We start from the raw sequence: 21,662 nt of genomic DNA, 5'->3' as shown, positions 1-21,662 counted from the left end.
AAAGAAAAGAGGAGCATTTTAAATGTGAATGAAACCATTCAAAATTTTCTGAACTATGTGTGAATTAGTTTTTAGATAAACTTTTGCATGATTGGTACCTGAACAGTCGTATCCATATGCAGGGTAGACAGTCACCTACTTAATGAGGTTCCAAGCAGAAAGTCCAGATGCTCCCTGAGCTTCTGGCAAATGCTTTAAACTCTATGATTTGAATATAATTTCTTTCTCTCAGTGGTTATCAAACTTTCTAAAGCAATCAATAACTTCACTTTATTAAAAAAATTGTTTTTTTGAGATGGAGCCTTACTCTGTCACCCAAGCTAGAGTGCAGTGGTGTGATCTTGGCTCACTGCAACCTCTGCTTCCTGGGTTCAAGTGATTCTCCTGCCTCAACCTCCTGAGTAGCTGGAATTACAGGTGCCTGCCATGGCTCCCGGCTAATTTTTGTATTTTCAGTAGAGATGGAGTTTCACCATTTTGGCCAGGCTGGTCTGGAACTCCTGACCTCATGATCCACCTTCCTTGGCCTCCTAAAGTGCTGGGATTACAGGTGAGAGCCCCCAAGCCCGGCCAACAACTGCATTTTAAACAAAGCAACATTTTATAAACCAGTAAGTAAAGAGAAAATCGAAATTTCATTTGTGCAAATACATTCTAGAAGTTCTAATTGCTAACACTCTCAGTACAACCAATCTGTGAGAATAATGGATCTATTTTGATGAAGCCGATTGCAATGCAATAGTATCTTATTTTTCACTGATCTCTGCATTTTGTTTTGGTTGTGTGATATTGGCAATATCCTGATACAGACGTATATAAAATTATATAGTATGAATGTGTAGCTTCTCAGACATGTTGAATCATTCTGTTTCCACTACTGAAAACTGGAATAGTTGGACTTGGATCTTCAAAGCTTAATCAATTAGAATAACTAAAATGGTTCATATTCCTTGAGAAGTCCTCACTCTTGGTTAAAAAAATACTTTTCAAAGGTGTCTTTTTAACAGAGTTTTTCACCTTTGACAAAACAGATTCATGACATAATGATACTTGCTGTATCGTTGAACTGAACTGAATTGGAAAGCTTCAATTAGTCAAATTTATTTTATTCTGCATATATATCCGAAATACTCCAATTTCATTGCTGGCTCCTTACACACAGTTGTGAGCATGTTTAAAATCTTCTCTGATAAAAGTGTGCTTGATATATAAGTCACTACAAAATTATTATTAATATTTGGGGGAGCAAGTTAACTGATATAATTTCTTTAGGAAAAATACATCTGATGGTGGTCTGCATTTTCATGTAGGTATTGCCACTTTGTTTTCATGTCCTTCTATTTCCATGTGTTGTTTCGTGCTTGTGCCATGCAAAAGTATCTGAATTTGCTGGTCTTTTCTGTGCAGGTGATCCTCAAGCTCTGAGGCAGCAATGTGCCCATTTGCACAATATTCCTCATGAAACATGCAAAGGCATATTTTTAAATGTCCATTGCAGATCGACAAATTTCCAGTTGATGCCACAGTTACTTATTACTTTATATGTGTATACATATATGTGTGTGTGTGTGTGTGTGTGTGTGTATGTGGGTATGTATAACTATTTATGCATCTACATATATAGAGAGAAAAAAGAGGAGCAGGAAGTAGAGGAGGAGAAGTTGTTTTTGTCTGATAACACAAGTTAATGATTTGAGAACTGTTAATATGACAAGTATATTTTTACTATGGATTTTTTTTTTATTGTCCCAAAATCTGGCAATGTATTTTTTTTACAGTTATTACAGAACTGCTGAAGAATTACAGTTATAACTCAATGGAACACAGTTTGAAAAATAATGTTTTAGCTGAAGGCCTTTATATCTTTTAAAATGCAAATACCTCTACTATCATCTGCAATCAGTCATTTATACATTAATGTGAATGAATTTATTAGACATCTTTCTGAGTTTAATTCAGAAGAGGGGGAGGAAAAGACGAACTCAGCTACTGACAGACATGGGAAAGATCGAATATTAAGGCTAGGAGAACTGAAGACTAATTTGGCCTAATTTACAGTTTTGCTTCAAGACTATGCCATCTATATATAATACATTTATTTGTATTTATAAACAGACACGCACACAAAGAAAATGTCTACTGCATTAGATGAGTGTGAGTGTAAATATGTTTTGGAATTGCATCCAACTACTTTAGAATATTTTGCTGTAATAATGCAATCTTAGAATTTCGTTCAACTCTAAAGTAAGTCAACAGTAAAATTTACAACCAATGGATTTATTGAAGATATTCTGATTTTATTATGTGAATGTCTTCAAAGATTGCAAGCAAATGAATTATGCAGAAGCCCCAGATTACATACAGCTTAGTATAAATAAGGACTTAATGCTCCAAACTTGAGCTCATATCTTTGGACTATGACATTTCTTTAAATTAAAATAAAAAAGCAAAATTAAGAAAACCTTAAATCCCTTTTGTTAAATAAAATAATTCGCCTTTATTATTTGAATTTAGTTATATGTTTCCTCCATTCTGTCCCCCTCCAAAAGAAACTATCTGAAGTTTATGAAAGCAAGTATCCATTTCAATAGTGTAAAAATTTAGTTAAAACTTCTGGGATGATTAGCAGCTTGGGCACGTACCTCCCAGTGAAAGCGCAAAGAACGAGAGGACGCCACACTTTCAGACGAATATTAGTTGCTCACGGACCAGGAGATTCCCAGTGGAGGAGCTCCACGGGTGGCCAGGGCGACTCTTGTGGCCGGCGCGGCAGTTTTGCTGGTGCCTTAGCACGCCAGTTCTTGGTGCAGAGTCCGGAGATTCCCGGGCAGAAATGCACCATCAATCTTAACACCGCTGTTTTGGCCGGCTCAGTGGATTGCTCAGATTTCGGCGCAGGGAATCAACAAGTTGGACGTCAGAGACCCAGTTAGAAAGTCGGTAATTATAAAGACGACAGACGGACAAATATATAATGAAGGGAAGAAACCAGTGTAAAAAGGTAGAGAATACTCAAAATCAGAATGCCTCTCCCTCTACAGGGGATTGCAATTCCTCATCAGTAACGGAACAAGGCTTAATAGATTACACGTGTGTTCCAATAACAGAAGCAGGTTTCAAAACGTGGGTGATAAGAAACTTCTGTGAATTAAAAGAACTTGTTCTAACCCAATGCAAAGAAACTAAGAACCTTGAAAAAAGGTTTGACGAAATGTTAACGAGAATGGACAATTTAGAGAAGAATATAAGTGAATTGATGGAGCTGAAAAACACAACACGAGAACTTCGCGAAGCATGCACAAGTTTAAACAGTCGAATTGATCAAGCAGAAGGAAGGATATCAGAAGTCGAGGACCAGCTCAGTGAAATGAAATGAGAAGAATGCAGAAAAAAGGATGAAAAGGAATGAGCAAAGTCTCCAGGAAATATGGGACTATGTGAAAAGACCTAATTTATGTTTGATAGGTGTACCTGAATGTGATGAAGAGAATGAATCCAAGTTGGAAAATACTCTTCAGGATATCATTCAGGAAAATTTTCCCAACCTGGCAAGGCAGGGTAATATTCAACTCCAGGTAATACAGACAACACCACAAAGATATTCTTCAAGAAGACCAACCCCAAGGCACATAATCGCCAGATTTATTAGGGTTGAAATGAAGGAGAAAATACTAAGGGCAGCCAGAGAGAAAGGTCAGGTTACCCATACAGGGAAACCTATCAGACTTACAGCAGATCTCTCAGCAGAAACCCTACAAGCCAGAAAAGAGTGGGGACCAATATTTAACATCCTTAAAGAAAAGAACTTTCAACCCAGAATTTCCTATCCAGCCAAACTAAGCTTTATGAGCGAAGGAAAAATTAAATCTTTTGTGAACAAACAAGTACTTAAGAGAGTTCACCACCACCAGGCCTGCTTTACAAGAGCTTCTGAAAGAAGCACTATACATATAAAGGAACAACCAATATCAGCCTTTCCAAAAATATATCAAAAAGCAAAGAACTTTAACACAATAAAAAATTTACATCAACTAATGGGCAAAACAGCCAGCTAGCATCAAACGCCGGTATTAAACTTATATATATTTTAATTGGATAAAAAGCCAAAACCCATCGGTATGCTGCATCCGGGCCCATCTTACATGCAACAATACACAAAGACTCAGAGAGAAGGAGGAAGATTTACCAATCAAACAGAGAGTAAAAATAAACTAATAAACAAAAAGCAGGAGATGCAATTCTCGCCTCTGATAAAGTAGACTTTAAAGCAACAAAGATCAAAAGAGGCGAGGAATGACATTACATAATGGCAAAAGGATCAATGCAACAAGAAGAGCTAACGATTCTATAGATCAACGAGATAGAAAATTAACAAGGATATTCAGAACTTGAACTCAGACCCGGAACAAGTAAACTTAATAAACATTTATAGAACTCTCCACTTCAAATACACAAAACATACATTACCACCTCACACCTATTCCAAAGGTGACTATATAATTAGAAGTAAATCACTCCTCAGTAATCGCATAGCATTTCATAGGTTTAAATTAAATATTGGTTGGTTGTTTGTTGGTTATCTTCTTCCCTTATTCCTTCCTGACTACATCATTAAGTATAATTATCAGTATAAAAGAGGTTTTCAATACCCATTACTAAATTGCATTCTAGCCTGGGCAAGAAAGCAATACTCCCATTCTCTCTCCCTCTTTCTTTTCCTTCTCCCTCCTCCCCATTCTCTCTCTCTTTCTCTTCCTTTTTCCTCCTTCCTATTCTCTCTCTCTCTCTTTCTCTTTAAGAAAAAAAAAAAAAAACTTCTGATAATTTTTTACAGAGGCATATGAGAAACAATATTAGTTAATATTTTAAGAAAGTGCTTTCTCAACAAGAAAAAAGTTACGGTATTAGGTTTCTCATTTCTTATATATTTTCTAACAGTGCAAGTTATCAATTTGATTATAGGTTAAAAATGTGTTGGACTAGAGCCATATTGACCATATTCATTCTAAAGTCAGTGCTAATCATAAGTTTTTACAAGTTTTTGAAAATATATTTAAATTCAAAATACTGATTGATCCTCAAATTTAATACTATTGCTGCTTTGTGTGTGCGTGTGTGTGTGTGTGTGTGTGTGTGTGTGTGTGTAAGAGAGATAGAGTCCTTGATCTGTCGCCCAGGCTGAAGTGCAGTGGCGTAACCATAGCTCACTGTGGTCTTGAACTCCTAGGGTCAAGGGATTGTCCCTCCTCAGCCTTCTGAGTAGTTAGGACTATAGGCCTGTGCCATCACACCAGGGGCTATTCCCACTCCTTCCTTTCCCAGTACGTTGCCTAGGCTGGTCTTCAACTCCCAGCTTCAAGTGATCCTTCCACCTTGGCTTTCAAAAGTATGGGAAATGCATGTGTAAGCCACCATGGCTGACCTATCACTGTTTTTATGTCAAGAAATTGAAACCAAAATCAAGTGATAGAAATATTGCTATTTAGGAAAGGGATAAATGTAACTACTTCAGTAGTAAATTTTGTTTTTGGCTATTAAGTATAACATTGAAAAAGCAGCAGAACAAATATGAAAACAAAACTTAGAAGCATTTTGAGATACTTTTGGTATTCTGTTGCAAAATATCTCAAAGTGAATAAAACACTTACTGGAATTACTAAAAAGACTAATATATACCAATTTTTAAAAAACGATTCAGCTCAAAAGGTCATTCTTGGTTTTGAGATTATACTTATCCTGAAATAACACTAAACCAAAGCTATAAGCTAGTTGGTTAAGTCAGGGAACCAAAACTGACCCTAACATGCTTCTGTTTTTGCTCAAATAATGACCTTTGAAACCTCTCTGATCTCCCTTGTTTTTCAATTTTTTCCCATCTGTATACAAAGAAAAATATATTTCTGAGTCACAAGTCCTATATATTCCCGCTTCCTCCTTTCCCAGTATTTATGGAAAATTGCTTCTTATAGTTCCACAGTAGAAAGCAAGTAGACAGAAAGGGAAGAGAGAGCTTTTCCAACAGTTACAGGCACTGAAAGCCTACGACAATATTTGAGTCTGATTTGTCTGTAGTTTATTCAAAATGTGTGTTCCTGAAAAAAATCAGACAAGGGAGGGTGAGTGAGACCAGGCAAATGACATGTATGCAGCAGCTCCAGAGAGAGTACATAGACATGTGTCTGGATGGAGCACAGCCACGTGTCTAACAAACGTTCAACAACTCAGTGGGTGAGTACAGGTGGCAGCAGAGCTATTGAGAACCAATTTGGTTAAATATTGAGAATATGTAGATGCAAATGACATACCGAGTATTGGGATGTGGTGACCAAACAGAAAACTTAACCTGGAAATTATTTTGTACATAATATTTAGTAAAAATATTTGTAAGGAAGGAAGCAAGGAGTCCATACGTAGTACCTAATAACACAGTCACACAATTAAAAAAGAGTTTTTTAAGCGTGGTCTAAGTATGTTCCTTAAGCTAATTCCAATTCTTAGAATTTTTCACTACCCTTTTTAGAGATCTATTAATTTTACATTTAAATTTATATTTAAATACAAATATAAATTAATGTCAATACTTCTAGAAACTAGTCATTATGTTTATTTTTCCTCCTCTAATTCATATAACACAAACCTCTCATTTTTTCTATATATTTCTCCTTTAAAATACTATTTTCCTCCGTATTTTCATACAGTTATATTATATTTTGAATATATCATTTTTTAATTGATTTGTTATAAACCTGCTTGTACTAACACAGTTCTCTAAGAGTACTTATACATTTTAAGGGCATCAAAACCACCTGTCATTGGCAGGTTGTGATAAGCATTTCTTTTAAGAGGATACCTAACCCTTTCTCCATCAATCTTTTTCACTTTCATGGTACCAAATTTTATATAACCAAAGTCACTGCCTGTTACGGAGACTTCAACTAGGTACTCAAAGACACCAAAACATAAAGCTATTGGCCACCACCATAAAGCCCACCAATCATCTTCTCACTCGATTCTATTTCATTTTTTAGGAATTTATTTATATTAGTCCATGAATGCTGACATCTCTTCATACTTTGTCCTTGCTACACTGAGCTGAGACAACATGTTTTGATTTCTCAGTGTCATCAATAGTATTAGGTAAATTCTAGAAGGTAAAAATTATATTATAGAATTATATACATAAATTATTGGGACATGATTAGTTATCAGAATATCACATTACTATCTTGGTTTATAAAATCTATAAGAATTAGACATCATGTTCCAATGAGAACTATATTACAATAGAGTTGAAAATTCTGAACCATAGTTAGTCTAGTCTATTTTTTTAGGTCTTTGCTCTCTGTTTCCCAGGTTTCCTACTTGTTACTAACTTTCTGGAAAATCTTAGCAGACGACCAAAATTTATCATGGGATATTTAAACATTCCGTTATATATGGTACTTGGAATAACAGGTATGTAAAATAGCTTCAATCTCATAGCCTGACCAAAGCATGAAAAGAACAAAATCTCTTATTATAATGCAGCCTTAGAAAAGCCTTAACTAGGTTCTTATTCTAGCAACTCAAATGTCCTATTCAAGGCCATCACATTTCAGAAGAGCTTAATAATATCTTCCATTTTATTATCCACTAAATACCCCAAATGTATTTTATTTTCTGTGGGAAGAGCTATATACAAAGAAGAAGAATAAAGAAGAAAAAAAATCATGAAAAATGTAGCCAGTTTATAACTGAGTTAGAATCTATAGTGATGTAAGTTAATCACACATGGGTATCTTATAATATGAAAAATACAACTGTATAAATATATACATCATTATAGTGCAATGGAAAACTCTAATTTTAAAGAAGCCCTTGAAAGCAGGTTAACAAGCAATTTAACAACTAATTGTTAGAAAACTGACCTTGACTTGCAAACTTCAACTCTTTGGCATCTGTGAGGGTGGTCCTTTTGTCAGACCCTTTTTTCTCTATTCGTCGATGGCTTCGTCTTTTCTTAGACTCTCCCCAAAGATTGGATCCTCCATGCATGCTTGGTATATTCAAAATAGCAATTCCTTCCAGAGAGATGTTTATTAAATCTATCTGGACTCCATCACACTGATCAGTAAAAAGAAAGAAACAGAAATAGTAAAATATTCTATCTTCACTTCCCTGATTTCTTCATTTCCTCATCTTTTAATAAGAGCATTGAAATCCATAATGTTGTCATTTCCAAACAAGCCTTTCAAGAACACTTAAACGCTTATCTGGCCTCAATATAAAAGATAAAACAGCCCCTAACATTAAGTCACCAGTATATCTTTGTTTGTAGAAAACCTTTGGGAGAGACATGTTAATGTCTGCATATATATTTAACCAGCTGCAAATTTCCAATGTGTTACAAAAAGCTTCATTCTGGAAACTAAGGTCAAATTTTAGGAAGAAATTATGATGATTGCCCCTATTTAGAACACACTGCAAAGTACAATTGGGGGAAAGTAAAGAAACAGAATTGATGCCTCATGGTTTCACACTTTTGGGGCAGAGAAAGAAGTAGCTTAAAACGCTTTTGTTAAAAAATAAATAAACAAAATTCAAAACAGCCATTCTAAGAGATTTCATTCACACTGATTTTACCAAGGATGGTTTTCTGGACTAGATGAAGTCCCAAGCAGATATCAAAGGCCCTAAGAGGCACAGTTGTCCAAATGAATGAGGAGGACCAGGCAGATTGAGTGAGCAAAATAGGGGTAACAGTTAAAAGACACTTCAATCCAGCATGACTTTATAGCTACTGCAAACACGGGTTAAAAAGAAGAAGGTTAATCAGCCCAATTTTCCTTGTTTTCCTGGTGACAGAACACGCTGGTGATTATGAAAAATATAAAATTCACTAACAGACAACATTTTGTTATATTCAGAGAGGTCATTTCTTAGTTTTTGAAATTTTCCCTTCATTTCCACTGATGAACACACGTGGACAGTGATAAGACTATTCTGTATTTTTAAAATTACTATTTATTCATTTGCCTTAACTTCTCTAAAATGCTAGTTATTATGTATTCCGGAAATTATTACCCCATTTTCAATTATAAGTTAACATGAAAAGAGATATAAGCACTTTGGTTTTTAAAAGAATTTTGTGAGGGATATACATTTCCTAAATTGAAATATATCTAGAGTGGTGTCGTTTCATTTGCCATGTCTTATTACATAAAAATCATTGATACTATCTTCATCATTTCTCATGACAGTCACCATTTTTGAACTCAGAAGACACAGTGTTCCATGAAAATGATGAAAAACAAACAAAACAAAACAAAAAAAAGCTCTCTTTTTCCACATTCGCCTCATCATACTGAAGCTAGAATTGCATCTTGTTCACTGAAAAATAAAAACTGTGAAATAAAGAAACACATCTTGAGACTACTTGGCAGGGGTAGAAACAAATTCTAGAGAAAGTGCCAAGTTTTCATTTAATTTGTTTCAATGAGGGCGAAACCAAGATCTAGATGATGCCTTTTTAAAAAATTTTTCCCAGAAAGCAGTGCTTTTTTCCTCCTTTTCTTGTGCTAAATTAAGATGATTTCTTTTTACTAAAGAATTCTGGTCATGTGTATACTCACTTACCGCTATATATTCTAGATAAACAGATATTAATTTCATAATTAAAAGTAATCTTGTGTAAATACCCTGCAGGCCTCAATGAATCAAACACATACTGTGTGTCAGGCCTCCCACTGTCTCCAAGTGGAATGTACTGGCTGGATAATTAGATAGTACATATTTTTTTACCTTATTTGCATGCATATTATATCTTTTGCACACTGACAAGCAGCAGTAACAACAAAAGTCAGATTACCACAGGGAATTCCCACAAAGAAGTCTTCATTCCTTATAATTTGCAGCCTAAATTAAAATAATTTGATCTTTGACAAGGATGAAATGTCAAGCAGAAGGGGGTCCTCTACAAGCCACGGCCTGTGGCTTCTGAAATCTGCCTAATTTATGTCAGTCACTTCTTAATACATATTTAAGTATTACACGAAAAAGATGATAAATATGCAATCTGACACCTTTGGTATTTCCCTGCTGTTAATTTATAAAGGTCTGGCTTCCCCCAAACTGACTAAAATCATTTAAATAACAGAAGAATCATGAAATAAGCTGGAGTTGGGGCCTGGCTTCCATTTTCACTCAATATTGAACACAGCAGGTAGCACACTAAGACAATTATTTGACTAGGCCTTAGAACCCCACTGTGACAAGTTACTTTCAGAATTAGTGAAGGAAGATTCCTTTGTTCATCTGCAGAAAAGGAGAGCGTGTTGCAAAGAGGCTTCTTCTTTTTTTTTTTTTTTAAATTGAACCAGCGGAGTCACATGTGACAATTGAAAAACATCAGTGTATGCTATTATTCATGTTTCCACTCTTCAGAATCTTGTCATGTGTCGTTTGAAGGAAACAGAGTAAGTAGCTCTCTGAGAAGTGAAAAAAAAATTCTTAGAGAGTCGCAAAGAACAAGGACTGATGAAGAACACTGATGTTCCTTTGAGAGCAGAACAATGTACTTAAATAAATTGCTATTTATTAATGATTTGTTTCCACTAGTTCTTGACCCCAGGCCACCTTGCTCTGTTTGCTTTAACGTTACGTTCATTAGTCTGGAAAATGTCAGTGCCGGTTCTGATGGAGACCAGTAATTGTAGCACACCAGTTGAGTGCATGAAAATAAAAACTGAGGTGAAGGCTATGAAATATAAACAAGTTATAGTACTGTGTCAGATAATATTTTCATTCCCTTTAAGATTTATGACTTTTAAAAAGGTAGCTACAGAGGAAAAGAATATAAAAGCTTAAAAGCTAACAGCCTCAGTCAATAAATCCTGAATATTTTTATTAGGTAGAAAAAGGGTCGTTAACATATAGTACTACGGGAGCTATTTATAGAGTGCAAGGCTGGGATGCCGTTGTCCACTTCTTTCAGTTTTAAAATGGAAGATCTTATTCCACAGATTAATTTATCTAACAGAAAAGAAGACAGTTTCCATTTTTCTGCCAACGTGTTTTAACCTTCATGTATAAATGAGCCCTGGGTCACATTGTACAGAGGTGTTAAAAACAAGCTTTATATGTGACTTTAGTGCTTCAGATCCACTTAACATGTCAGTTGATAGGACTATTCAAAACATGAGAAGAGCTCCGAAGAGCTCGAAGTGTGGATGGTAAATATGGTGAGATACAATTAATGATAAACTGTAATTTTTTCCACAGTGAGTCTGATTCTATGTATATATCAGATAAAAATTATTCATATTTTTACTTAATGAAACCTAAAACATTACTTTACAGGTAATTTTAGTATTAGGACACATGGGGCAGAGACTACTCTTGCATTCTGGCTACTGCCTTTAAGAACTCTGTTTTCCAGGTTACTGAGTAATAAGAACCTTTTCTTTCGAATCCTGCTAATTTATTTTGTGTTTTGATGCTACACATGTCATTTGTTAATTCTCGAGATCATTTAGGTTTCTAGGGGTATGTAATCATCACAGTAAATCAGTATTTCAGGATGGAAGTTCTTGCCTTTAAAATTTGCCGTGTGTCCCAGTCTGTCAACCGAAAGACTGAAGTACCCACAGAACAGGCTTTCTTATTCTCCAGTAACTTTGCCTGGTATGCTGAGCGAACTAAGCATTCGTGAGCCCTGTATCTTCAATCGCAAATGCTGACCTGGCTTTCTTAGGCACATATTTCACCCATCCAAATACTTTAATATAATGCTTTTAAAATACCTTCTTGTAATTTTAAAGTACTTTATTTTTAATTTATCTTTTGTAATAAAGTTAGAAGATAAACACGTATCTTTAAACAAAAAATGCTACTTCATGTATCATTAACTCTTTACATATATGTGCATGTATATATATGTTTCGGTCAATTTGCTCATTAGATTTAAACGTTTTGGCAGCGACATAATTCTGATTTCTCTTAAATTATTGAAGAAAATGTTCATCTCTGCAATGGAGACATAATAGTATCATAGGCTTTGACGAAGACTAAATCAAATAGAACATGTGCGTTGTTTAGCATCACCTATGATGCAGTTAATAATACGTGAATCTTAACTATTATTCCATGATATTCATATCAAGCCACATATTTGCCCTCTTTGGAAGGAGCTCACTGTGTGAAAGAGGAATATTATATAAAGATACACAAAAGATAGTCTGATTTTGAAAAAGCTGCCAATAATACATGTATCTATTGCTGGAGGTTCTGTTGTTACTGAAGTGAAGTAGTTTATTCTGTTATATATTTTTCAAACCATAACAGGAATAATTTTAGGGCAAATAGGAAGCAACAACAAACAGAATCAAATTTTCAAATTGCTGCTTTTGTTATATTTAATTATGAAATAACCTTGAGGGTAGAAAGTCATATTCTGCTAATATGATAGACAGGATTCATTAAAAAGTGAGCAGACAAGCAGATTTTGCCTTGCTATCCACACACACACACACACACACACACACACACACACACACCAAGATATGCAAAAATACAACGGGGCATGTACACAGTGCTGGCTGTGATTTACAAATGTTATTGTAATGGCACCCCAAATAAGCCAGGGATGCAGAGCTAGAAGGCCAGGCTGAGAGAGTAAGTACAAACAGGACCCCAAGAAACATAACTTACTTCTAGTGGCCCAGATTTCTTGGACAACATTCTAAATCATTTTTCTGTAAGATCTCAAACTCTGTGGATCAAAACCACTCAATTTTATCATTATTTAGCATATTAAAAATCACCATTTTTAAATGTATTTTCATTCAAAATCTTTTGCTATAAGTACAACACTTTTCTTAAAGATTTTTTGTTTTAATTCATGACACATAGAATCTTCTTCTATAGACCAGTGGCTTTTCAATCTGTGATCAGGGCAGCATAAAGTAAAGAGTGGTGCAGAAGGATTTAGGATCGCCACCTACATTCCACCAAAGCCATACTTCTAATTTTTCTAAAACTTTTCGGCTTCTGCAGCAAATTTTATTTGAGCATAAGTTTTGAGGATAAGAAATATTCAAAATCTAGCATCTAAATCAGTTTTTAAAAAAATAATGATTCTAAGGGTAAAGGGAGAATGTATATGTTTTATTGAATATATACACATCAATATGTATATGTATATAACAATACATATGACATATATAACTACATATGATATCTAACTATGTATATAACTGTGTACTACATATATAGCTATTATACAGGTATACATATATATGGTTATATATGTATATAACTATATATATATACATGTATACATGTATATAGTTATATATCTGTCTATATGTATGATATATGTACACATATAACTGTATATAAAAAACAATTTCTAAGATCTCAAACTCTGTGGATCAAAACCACTCAATTTTATCATTATTTAACATATTAAAAATCACCATTTTCCAATGTATTTTCATTCAAAATCTTTTGCTATAAGCACAACACTTTTCTTAAAGATTTTTTATATACAGTTTTTTATAAACAGTTAAACTGTTTTTTATATACAGTTATATGTGTACATATATCATACATATACATAGATATATCATCCTAAATAGTAATAACAGAAAGTCCCTGCTGAACCCGAATTCTTCACCTCTGTGATTATGTGCATTTCAAAGATTATGATCTGATTCTGTTATAAAGTGCTTTTTTCCCATTCTATGACCATCAATTCTGCTACCTAATTCTATTCACCAATCATCATGAGATAAAAGTGCTGAAAGGTTACACTGAGAGTAGTATCATTTTTTGGTATTATTAATAACAGCAAATTAGAAATTAGGATAATAAAGAACCTACCCAGGCCATTATAATCTTATGTGTTCCATCGCTGCTTCTGTTTACCAAACTTATTACCTGAATATTAGCAACTCATGAATTGGGTATCAGTAGAAAATTTATGCATTAATTTTTAAAATGAAAAGTGTTGAAACCAATGTTTCTTAATTCATATCAACTAGTCATTAAGGGTTCATGTTTCATAATTCTGCTCCTCTGGTTTTGTCTTCACCAACTGTCAAAATATAACTTTCCTTTTTTCCTTAACCCCTAAAAATCTCTCAATATAATGAAGTCATATTCTTTTATAATATTTCTCCAAAATGTTGAGTCCTCCAGTGTCTTTTTTTTTAATAGACCTATTTGCTCCAAGTCTTTTTAAAATGTGTCTTTTCTTGCTATCTTTGCTCTCTTTCTTGGCATTTCCACTTTCTATAAATGTAATGGGGAAATGGCAACCTTGGGAACTGAGAAAACCTAGTTAATGAATCGGAATGGAATGGAAAAGTATACTTTTTAACCTTTATTCATAAAAGTAAGCACAATTTTAGCAAATGGTGTTTTAAAGGTTATAAGATATTGAGACCGGAAAATAATATTTTTTATGTATTCTGCAACTTTTTTCTTTTCAACTACGTTTATCTTACATCTTTCTATCCACACTATGCCCAGTAACAAATGCATCGATTTCCAAAGTTGTGTTCCATTTCTCATTCTTTTATACTATAATAAAACAACTAATATCTACACTTAACTTGAGTATGTCAGATAGTGCTACATTCCAAATAAGTGAAAGAAATGACAATTTCGAATCCTGAGTAAATCTCTGTGGATTGCCAACTTACATTTCATTCCATGGGCTACAATGCAAACGTACCAACAACCAAGCTCAAGACATTTTATCGTATTATGAAAAATAATTCACTTTTTTTCTTACTTCTATTTCTACAGATTCATGTAGCTTCTTGCAGGTGGCTGAGAAAGTTTCAGATGTGCCAAACTCAAAATACCAAAATTTGTTCTTCATTCTGAAAAAGAAAAGGAAGAAGCACCTTAGGCAATTATCAATAACAGAGGGATCTTTCAAAAAACGGTCGAACTCTGTCTTGTGTTATAAGTAATAGAAAAGCTCTGAGGACATGCAACACCTCACATGATTTTCCAAGTTTAAATGTTGGTGCCAAACTGCAGGATGTCCTTGGGGGGATTGTAAGAATGTGCTGATCCAGCAGACGCAAGTATACCTTTAACTTTTTGTTGGTTGATTACTTTTTTAAAATGGTTTTAACGCTCATGATTCTTAGCTTGTTCTTAGGCAACAAGTGAAGAATGTACAATAGTGGGAAATTATGATACAGCATAACCTTTTTAGTTCTTTCAAGAACTAACTAATAATATAGATAAAATGACTATGAAAATAATAATATTGGCCGGGCGTGGTGGCTCGTGCCTGTAATTCCAGCACTTTGGGAGGCCGAGGTGGGCAAACCATGAGGTCGGGAGATCAAGACCATTCAACATGGTGAAACCTGTCTCTACTAAAATACAAAAATTAGCTGGCCGTGATGGCCTGCGCCTGTAATCCTAGCTACTCGGGAGGCTGAGGCAGGAGAATTGCTTGAACCCCGGAGGCGGAGGTTGCAATGAATCGAGATCCTGCCACTGCACTCCAGCCTGGTGCCTGGCCACAGAGTGAGACTCAGTCTCAAAAAAAAAAGTAATAATATTATATCGGTATAATAAAAATTGCAAAGAAAATATAATTAAAATAATTTTAGTACTTAATCTTAAAGTAAAAGACCAAAATTTATTTTCTTCTATGACTCCATGATATTTTTGGCTTTTTAATTACCAGGTAATTAAACTTATAATCATGTAATGTAATTTTACAAAGGTTGAATAGATTTTAATATTATGTAGTATTGGATTTGAAATTTTATTCTTGTGAAAAAAATGCAGTTTTTGATTATACATAATTTTAATAGTGATCATGCCCTCAATTAGAAGACAATACATGTAAATGACAGATATTTTCACACCGAAGTGAAACAAAAAAGTTTTTGTTGTGATATTCAAATATGACTCTCATATCAAATTAAAGTATTCTGTTTGACTTATAAATATTGATATCTGCTTCTTACATTAGAATGTAAAACATTTTGACAATTAAAAAGACATTTGGCAAGGCCCTTACTACATAATGTAAGCCTATTATTGGTTTCGAAAATGACATTAAACCTCACGGAGTGCTTATTATTATGCTATATTAAATACAGTTCTCCGATACGATATTATAAAGTACGAAGTAATTTTATATTATCTAACTAAACATAGCTAATTATGTTTAGGCTCTCACAGGTTTTATTTGCTTACAAAATTCATAATCCCTTCATGAATCAGCCGTAATCAGGCCAGTAATCTGAAGGTCAGTGTAAGTTTTATAAGATTCTAGCACCATGAATTTTTACTCTTTTCCAGAGAATATTTTACTTAGTTTATGGCCTGATTTCACATATGTGAGTGGATATAAATAGATGATAGCTAGTGAGACAGACTGGAGGTAAACATTTAATGACAAAATCTGCAGGGCTGTATCTACATATGAATCTATATTAAATTAATGTAAATATCTATTTTATAGAATGGATATGCTTTTATAAATTTACACACTGAAGTTGTATTAAATTAAAATATTTTTCTATTGAGACATCATTCTGATGAAAAACATATCATTCTATAGATGGAGAGGAAAATATTGTTTTATACAAAGTAGTCTGAAGACATTCTTAATGAATATTTTATGACTATTGGAATAGTCTATGTTCAGCAAATTTCTTATAATATTTTTGTGTTATTCTTTTCTCCAGACCTTCCAGGATTCACTCATTCACTCAACAAAAGTTTAATATGAACACTCATTGTGTTAAGTCCTAAAGACACAAATATAACTGCAATTACCTTTATCCCCAAGGAGCTCAGAATGTTATAAGCTTATGGGCATATCAGTTTGTTAAGGGTAGCAGGAAGGTAGTGGAGGGAGTGTGTCTGGACATGTGAGGCCCACCGGGAGTCTCCTCCCTACACTGTCTCAAAACCACAATTAGATATTACCTTGTAATCAATAACAGAGGGATCTTTTAAAAAATGGTCTAACTCTGTCTTGTGTTATAAGTAATAGGAAAGGTCTAAGGACATGTGACATCTAAAATGTAATAGATGGTCCTTGTTAGGACGGCTATTTTCCAAAACACCTTAGATAACAATATTGGCAAGGGTGTGGAGAAAAGGGAACAGTTGCATACTGTTAGTGAGAATGTTAATTTGTACAGTCATTATGGAAAACAGTACTGCATTTCCTTAAAATATAGAACAACCATATGATCCAGCAATCTCTCTTCTGTACATACATACCAAAGAAATGAAATCAGGACCTCAAAGAGGTGTCTGCACTCCTATGTTCATTGCAGCATTATTCACAATCACCAAGATGAATGAATGACCTAAGAGTCTGTCAACAATGTATACACACACACACACACACACACACACACACACACACGCACATACCCCAGAATATATTATTCAGCCTTAAAGAAGATGGAGATCCTGCCATTTTTTACAACATAGATGAACTTGTTGGACCTTATGCTAAGTAAAGGAAGCCAGACATAGAAAGACAAATCTTGCATGATCTCACTTGTATGCAGAGTCAAAAAAATGTCAAACACATAGAAGCAAAGAGTAGAACTGTGGTTATCAGGGGTCCAGGATTGGCGGAAATAAGGAAATGTTGGTCGAAGGATGCAAACTTACAGTTATAAGATGAGTAAGTTTTGGAGATCGAATGTACAATACGGTGGCTATAAATAATAATGTATGGTAGCAAGGAAAAAATAATGTTTTATATATTTGAAATTAACTAGGAAAGTAGATTTTAAGTATTCTCACCACAAAAAGTTACTACATGAAGTGATATATATGCATTTAGCTTCACTGTGGTAATCATTTCATGATATACAAAAACATAATGTTGTATATCTTGAATATATATAATATTTATATAATATACAACTTTTATTTGTATATTATACCTTAATAAAGCTCTAGAATAATAAATAGACATTATGTTGAGATAATCGTAGATTCACATGCAGTTGTAAAAAGTAACATGGGAGTCCAATGTGCCAATTACAGTTTCCTCCAATGAAAATATCTTGCAAACTGTGGTAAAACAAGACAACCACAGCACTGACATTGATACAGTCAACATGGAGAACACTCCCTTCACCACAAGGTTCTCTCGTGTTGCCCTTTTATAACCACATCTGGTCCTACCTGCCCCCACTCCCTCCTTTATTCCAACAACCACTAATTGTTCTCCAGTTCTATAATTTTATTATTTCAAGAATGGATATAAATAGACTCATATAAAAAGCAAACTTTTGGCATCTGAATTTCTCATGTAGATTCATTCAGGTTGTTTTACGTATCAATAGTTTCTTCCTTTTATCACTGAGCAGCAGTAGTACCTGGTATGAAGGCATCATAGCAAAGGACGAGTATTTAGAATATATAAAGAACTCTGATGATTTGACAGCAAAAACAACCCAAACAATTTAATTAGAAAATAAGAAAAAGACATAAACAGACATTTCACCAAAATAGATACACAGATGGAAAAAAAACCCATGACAAGATGCTCAACAACATTCACTTTTAGAGAAATGCAAGTTAAAACCACATCACCCTACACTTATCAGAATGACTACAATTAAAAAAAAAAAACCAGTCTTGAATATATACAATTTTCACGTGATTTGTATCTCAGTAAGGCCGAACATAAAAGGATTGGTCTATTCTTTTTATTTATTTATTTTTTGAGACGGAGTCTCGCCAGGCTGGAGTGTAGTGGCATGATCTCAGCTCACTGCAACCTCCGCCTCCTGGGTTTAAGCAATTCTCCTGTCTCAGCCTCCTGAGTAGCTGGGACCAAAGGAACACACCACCACACCCAGCTAATTTTTGTATTTTTAGTAGAGATGGGGTTTCACTATATTGGCCAGGATGGTCTCCAACTCTTGACCTCATGATCCGTCCGCCTCGGCCTCCCAAAGTGCTGGGATTACAGGCATTAGCCACCACACCTGGTCCAACATTGGTCTATTTTTAAAAAATAATAATAATAATAAACAATTTCTAAATAAAATGTGAACAAAGTATTGTAGGGACACAGTTCAATGATTCAACTAATTTTATTTCAAGAATTCAGCAAGCTTTAGAAGATAGCATGTGAACAAATAAGTAACAAGGCAAGCAGAGAAGGAAGTAGAGAACTTCTGTGCACCTTTGGGAGTGCTGTATGATTTAAGAGTATGCTGAGTACAGACTAAGCAGTGTGGTAGGGTCTGTTTCAGAACATGTAAGCCAAGTTCATGGTTTTAGACTTGATCTTATAGATTAATAAGAAGTTGAAAGAAGTTTATTAGCAGAGGGGTGACATGGTGAACTTTGTTTTATGGGCAAACAACTCTGGCAGAAACACAAAAATGGGCTGGAGTGTTGAAATGCTGGTGTCATCAACAGAACTGTAGTTATTGGAATCATTCATATAAAATATAATTGAAGGCCTAAACAAATGGCAACAGAAATGGAAAAGAGGAGCTCAATTAAAGAGCTGTAAATGAGGTAGAATCAACAGGAACTGGTGATATTTGATTATATTGATTTATGCCATACCTATATTATCTCTGAATGCATATATGAGAATACCAGAGTCTTAAATCCAGCATAAAAAGAGATATGGATTTATATTTTGGTAGGTACTGTGATCTAATGTACACTGTATTATAGTTTAAAAATTAAAAAAATATATATATATGCAAGGATTTGGCTTGCATAGAAATGATTACTCCCTATATTTCCATTATGTCCATCAAAGTTCTTCACAGATTAATTAGGACTATGTGTGATTCTATCAGTTATTCAAGATATACTCACTTTAGCAAATACATCACAAGAAACAGAAATTCTGAGAATTTACATTCAGCCCTTATTCACCATATTAGTTAGCATTACTGCTCATGTGCAAAAGCTACTTTAAATTCTCCATTATTACAACCATTTTATGTTTCACTTAGATAAATATATGGAGGTAATAAAATACACATGGTATCAGATTCCACATGACAAATTAAAGGCTGTTAAATTTTATTTTTTTCAACCAAACTGGTTTTAGGTTGTAGAAATGCAAAAAAGCACATTTAAGCATTTATGCTATCTACTTTTATGACTCACATTAGAAAATGATCCAAATAATTCAAACTCAAATTCGTCAGTAAAAACATAGCTTTGGACTTTAAGAATATGGTAACTGAACATTTAACCTATTGTGAAATGTTCACAACAAAGTCAAATTTATCGTATTCCTGGACAGATTTTGTGACTCCAAGGATAGTGACAAATGTCCTATAAACCTCACAAAAAGTTATTCATATAATTATTGTTTGAATTAACACAGTAAACCCTATGCCAATGAATGTAATTGTAAATCTACAGGTTTCTATTTAATGCTCAAAGTGCTTGGCTATCAGATATTCAGGTAAAGATGAGGAAATTGCCCCCATTTACCTGGCATTATCATGCTAATTGTAATTTTGCTTCTTTTACATATGCTGAGTAATGTCAACGATCAGAGACTTTGCACAAGCAAAATCCTTCTTGATGCTATGAAATTTAATTAATATTCAGTTCTTCAAGTTTTTAACTTTCAAATGGATAATTTAATTTCCAGCAGTATATTTTGCTTGGAATTTTTCTTCCTGCCTTACATGTCTTTTATTTTGGCTTTGATCGGCTATGTGATGTTAACACAGAAAATATAAAACAAAACAAACAAACAAAACTGTAAAGTACCAGTGCATTCCACAAAGAATACAAAGTAACCTAATTATACATGAAGCTCGTTTCTAACAAAGGTGCAACATAAAGAGGGCGATCAAATCACCTCATTTGTCTTACTGTAGAAGTCTCAAACGTCAGAAGCAGACAAAAAAGTTACAATTTAGTGAAATTATTCTGAGGGGTCATATTTTTATCTTACAGGTGGTTTATTTTTATTTATGTATTTATTTTTACTATTTTTCACATATTTAGTGGGGATGTAGGTGGCACAGGAAGATAAGTTATTACATATAAAACAGAAAGATTTCTACTAGACACTGAACCCATTTTCAAGCATCCTTAGCTATGTGATTTGACCTACGCTGTATGGATAACATGCTCAACAGATGAGAAAATAAATCTCTTTTGATCTTTGCTTTACAAATAAGAACAAAATCATAAAACTCTAAGTAGCTTAGTTAAAATGAAATTAAAACCAGTAAGTTTTTTAATTACTAAGGATGTTTCAGAAAACCCACCTTTTTTATTAGTTGTCTTTTACTTTTCTCCTGTTATTAAAATATTTTAAGTGTCATTTCAAATCTCGTTTTAAACTAATTTTCTTATGGAGAACATAGCTTTTAACCATGTTACGCGATAACTTTATTTTAATACTAAAACTCAGTCTCATAATTCTATGGCATACCCTGAAACATAGCAGGAATTTGGACTTGCTTAACTATGCTGGTTAATGGGAAATGCTGACTTATAGTAATACTGCAGAGTAACTGTTTAAAGTGGTACATTTACGTTATAGAATCAATTCAGTTTTATTCACTTGTTCATTGCCAAGAAACATTACAATAAACATGGGTTATAGGGTTACTCATGTATTCCTAAATGTAGTGAGGTATTACTTTAAAAAATACACCACAAGTCAAATG

The 21,662-nt window shown here is 33.9% G+C and overlaps 1 protein-coding gene across 11 annotated transcripts in view; it reads right to left on the bottom strand.

Moving 5' to 3' along the window:
• DGKB (diacylglycerol kinase beta) overlaps positions 1–21,662 on the bottom strand; it is an 812,604-nt gene that overhangs the window by 179,428 nt on the left and 611,514 nt on the right. For all 11 annotated transcript variants that reach the window (XM_064380347.1, XM_064380346.1, XM_064380345.1 and 8 more), the window contains 2 exons: positions 14,777–14,867; positions 7,908–8,103 (listed from right to left, as the gene is read on the bottom strand). In XM_064380347.1, the coding sequence (XP_064236417.1) occupies positions 7,908–8,103; positions 14,777–14,867 (287 nt within the window). The remainder of the gene's footprint in view (positions 1–7,907; positions 8,104–14,776; positions 14,868–21,662) is intronic.

The sequence above is a fragment of the Aotus nancymaae genome, unplaced genomic scaffold (assembly GCF_030222135.1).
Source record: "Aotus nancymaae isolate 86718 unplaced genomic scaffold, 86718_ANA_hifiasm-v0.15.2.pri h1tg000025l, whole genome shotgun sequence".
NCBI classification, from domain to species: Eukaryota; Metazoa; Chordata; class Mammalia; order Primates; family Aotidae; genus Aotus; species Aotus nancymaae.
This window is presented reverse-complemented; position numbering and strand designations above follow the sequence as displayed.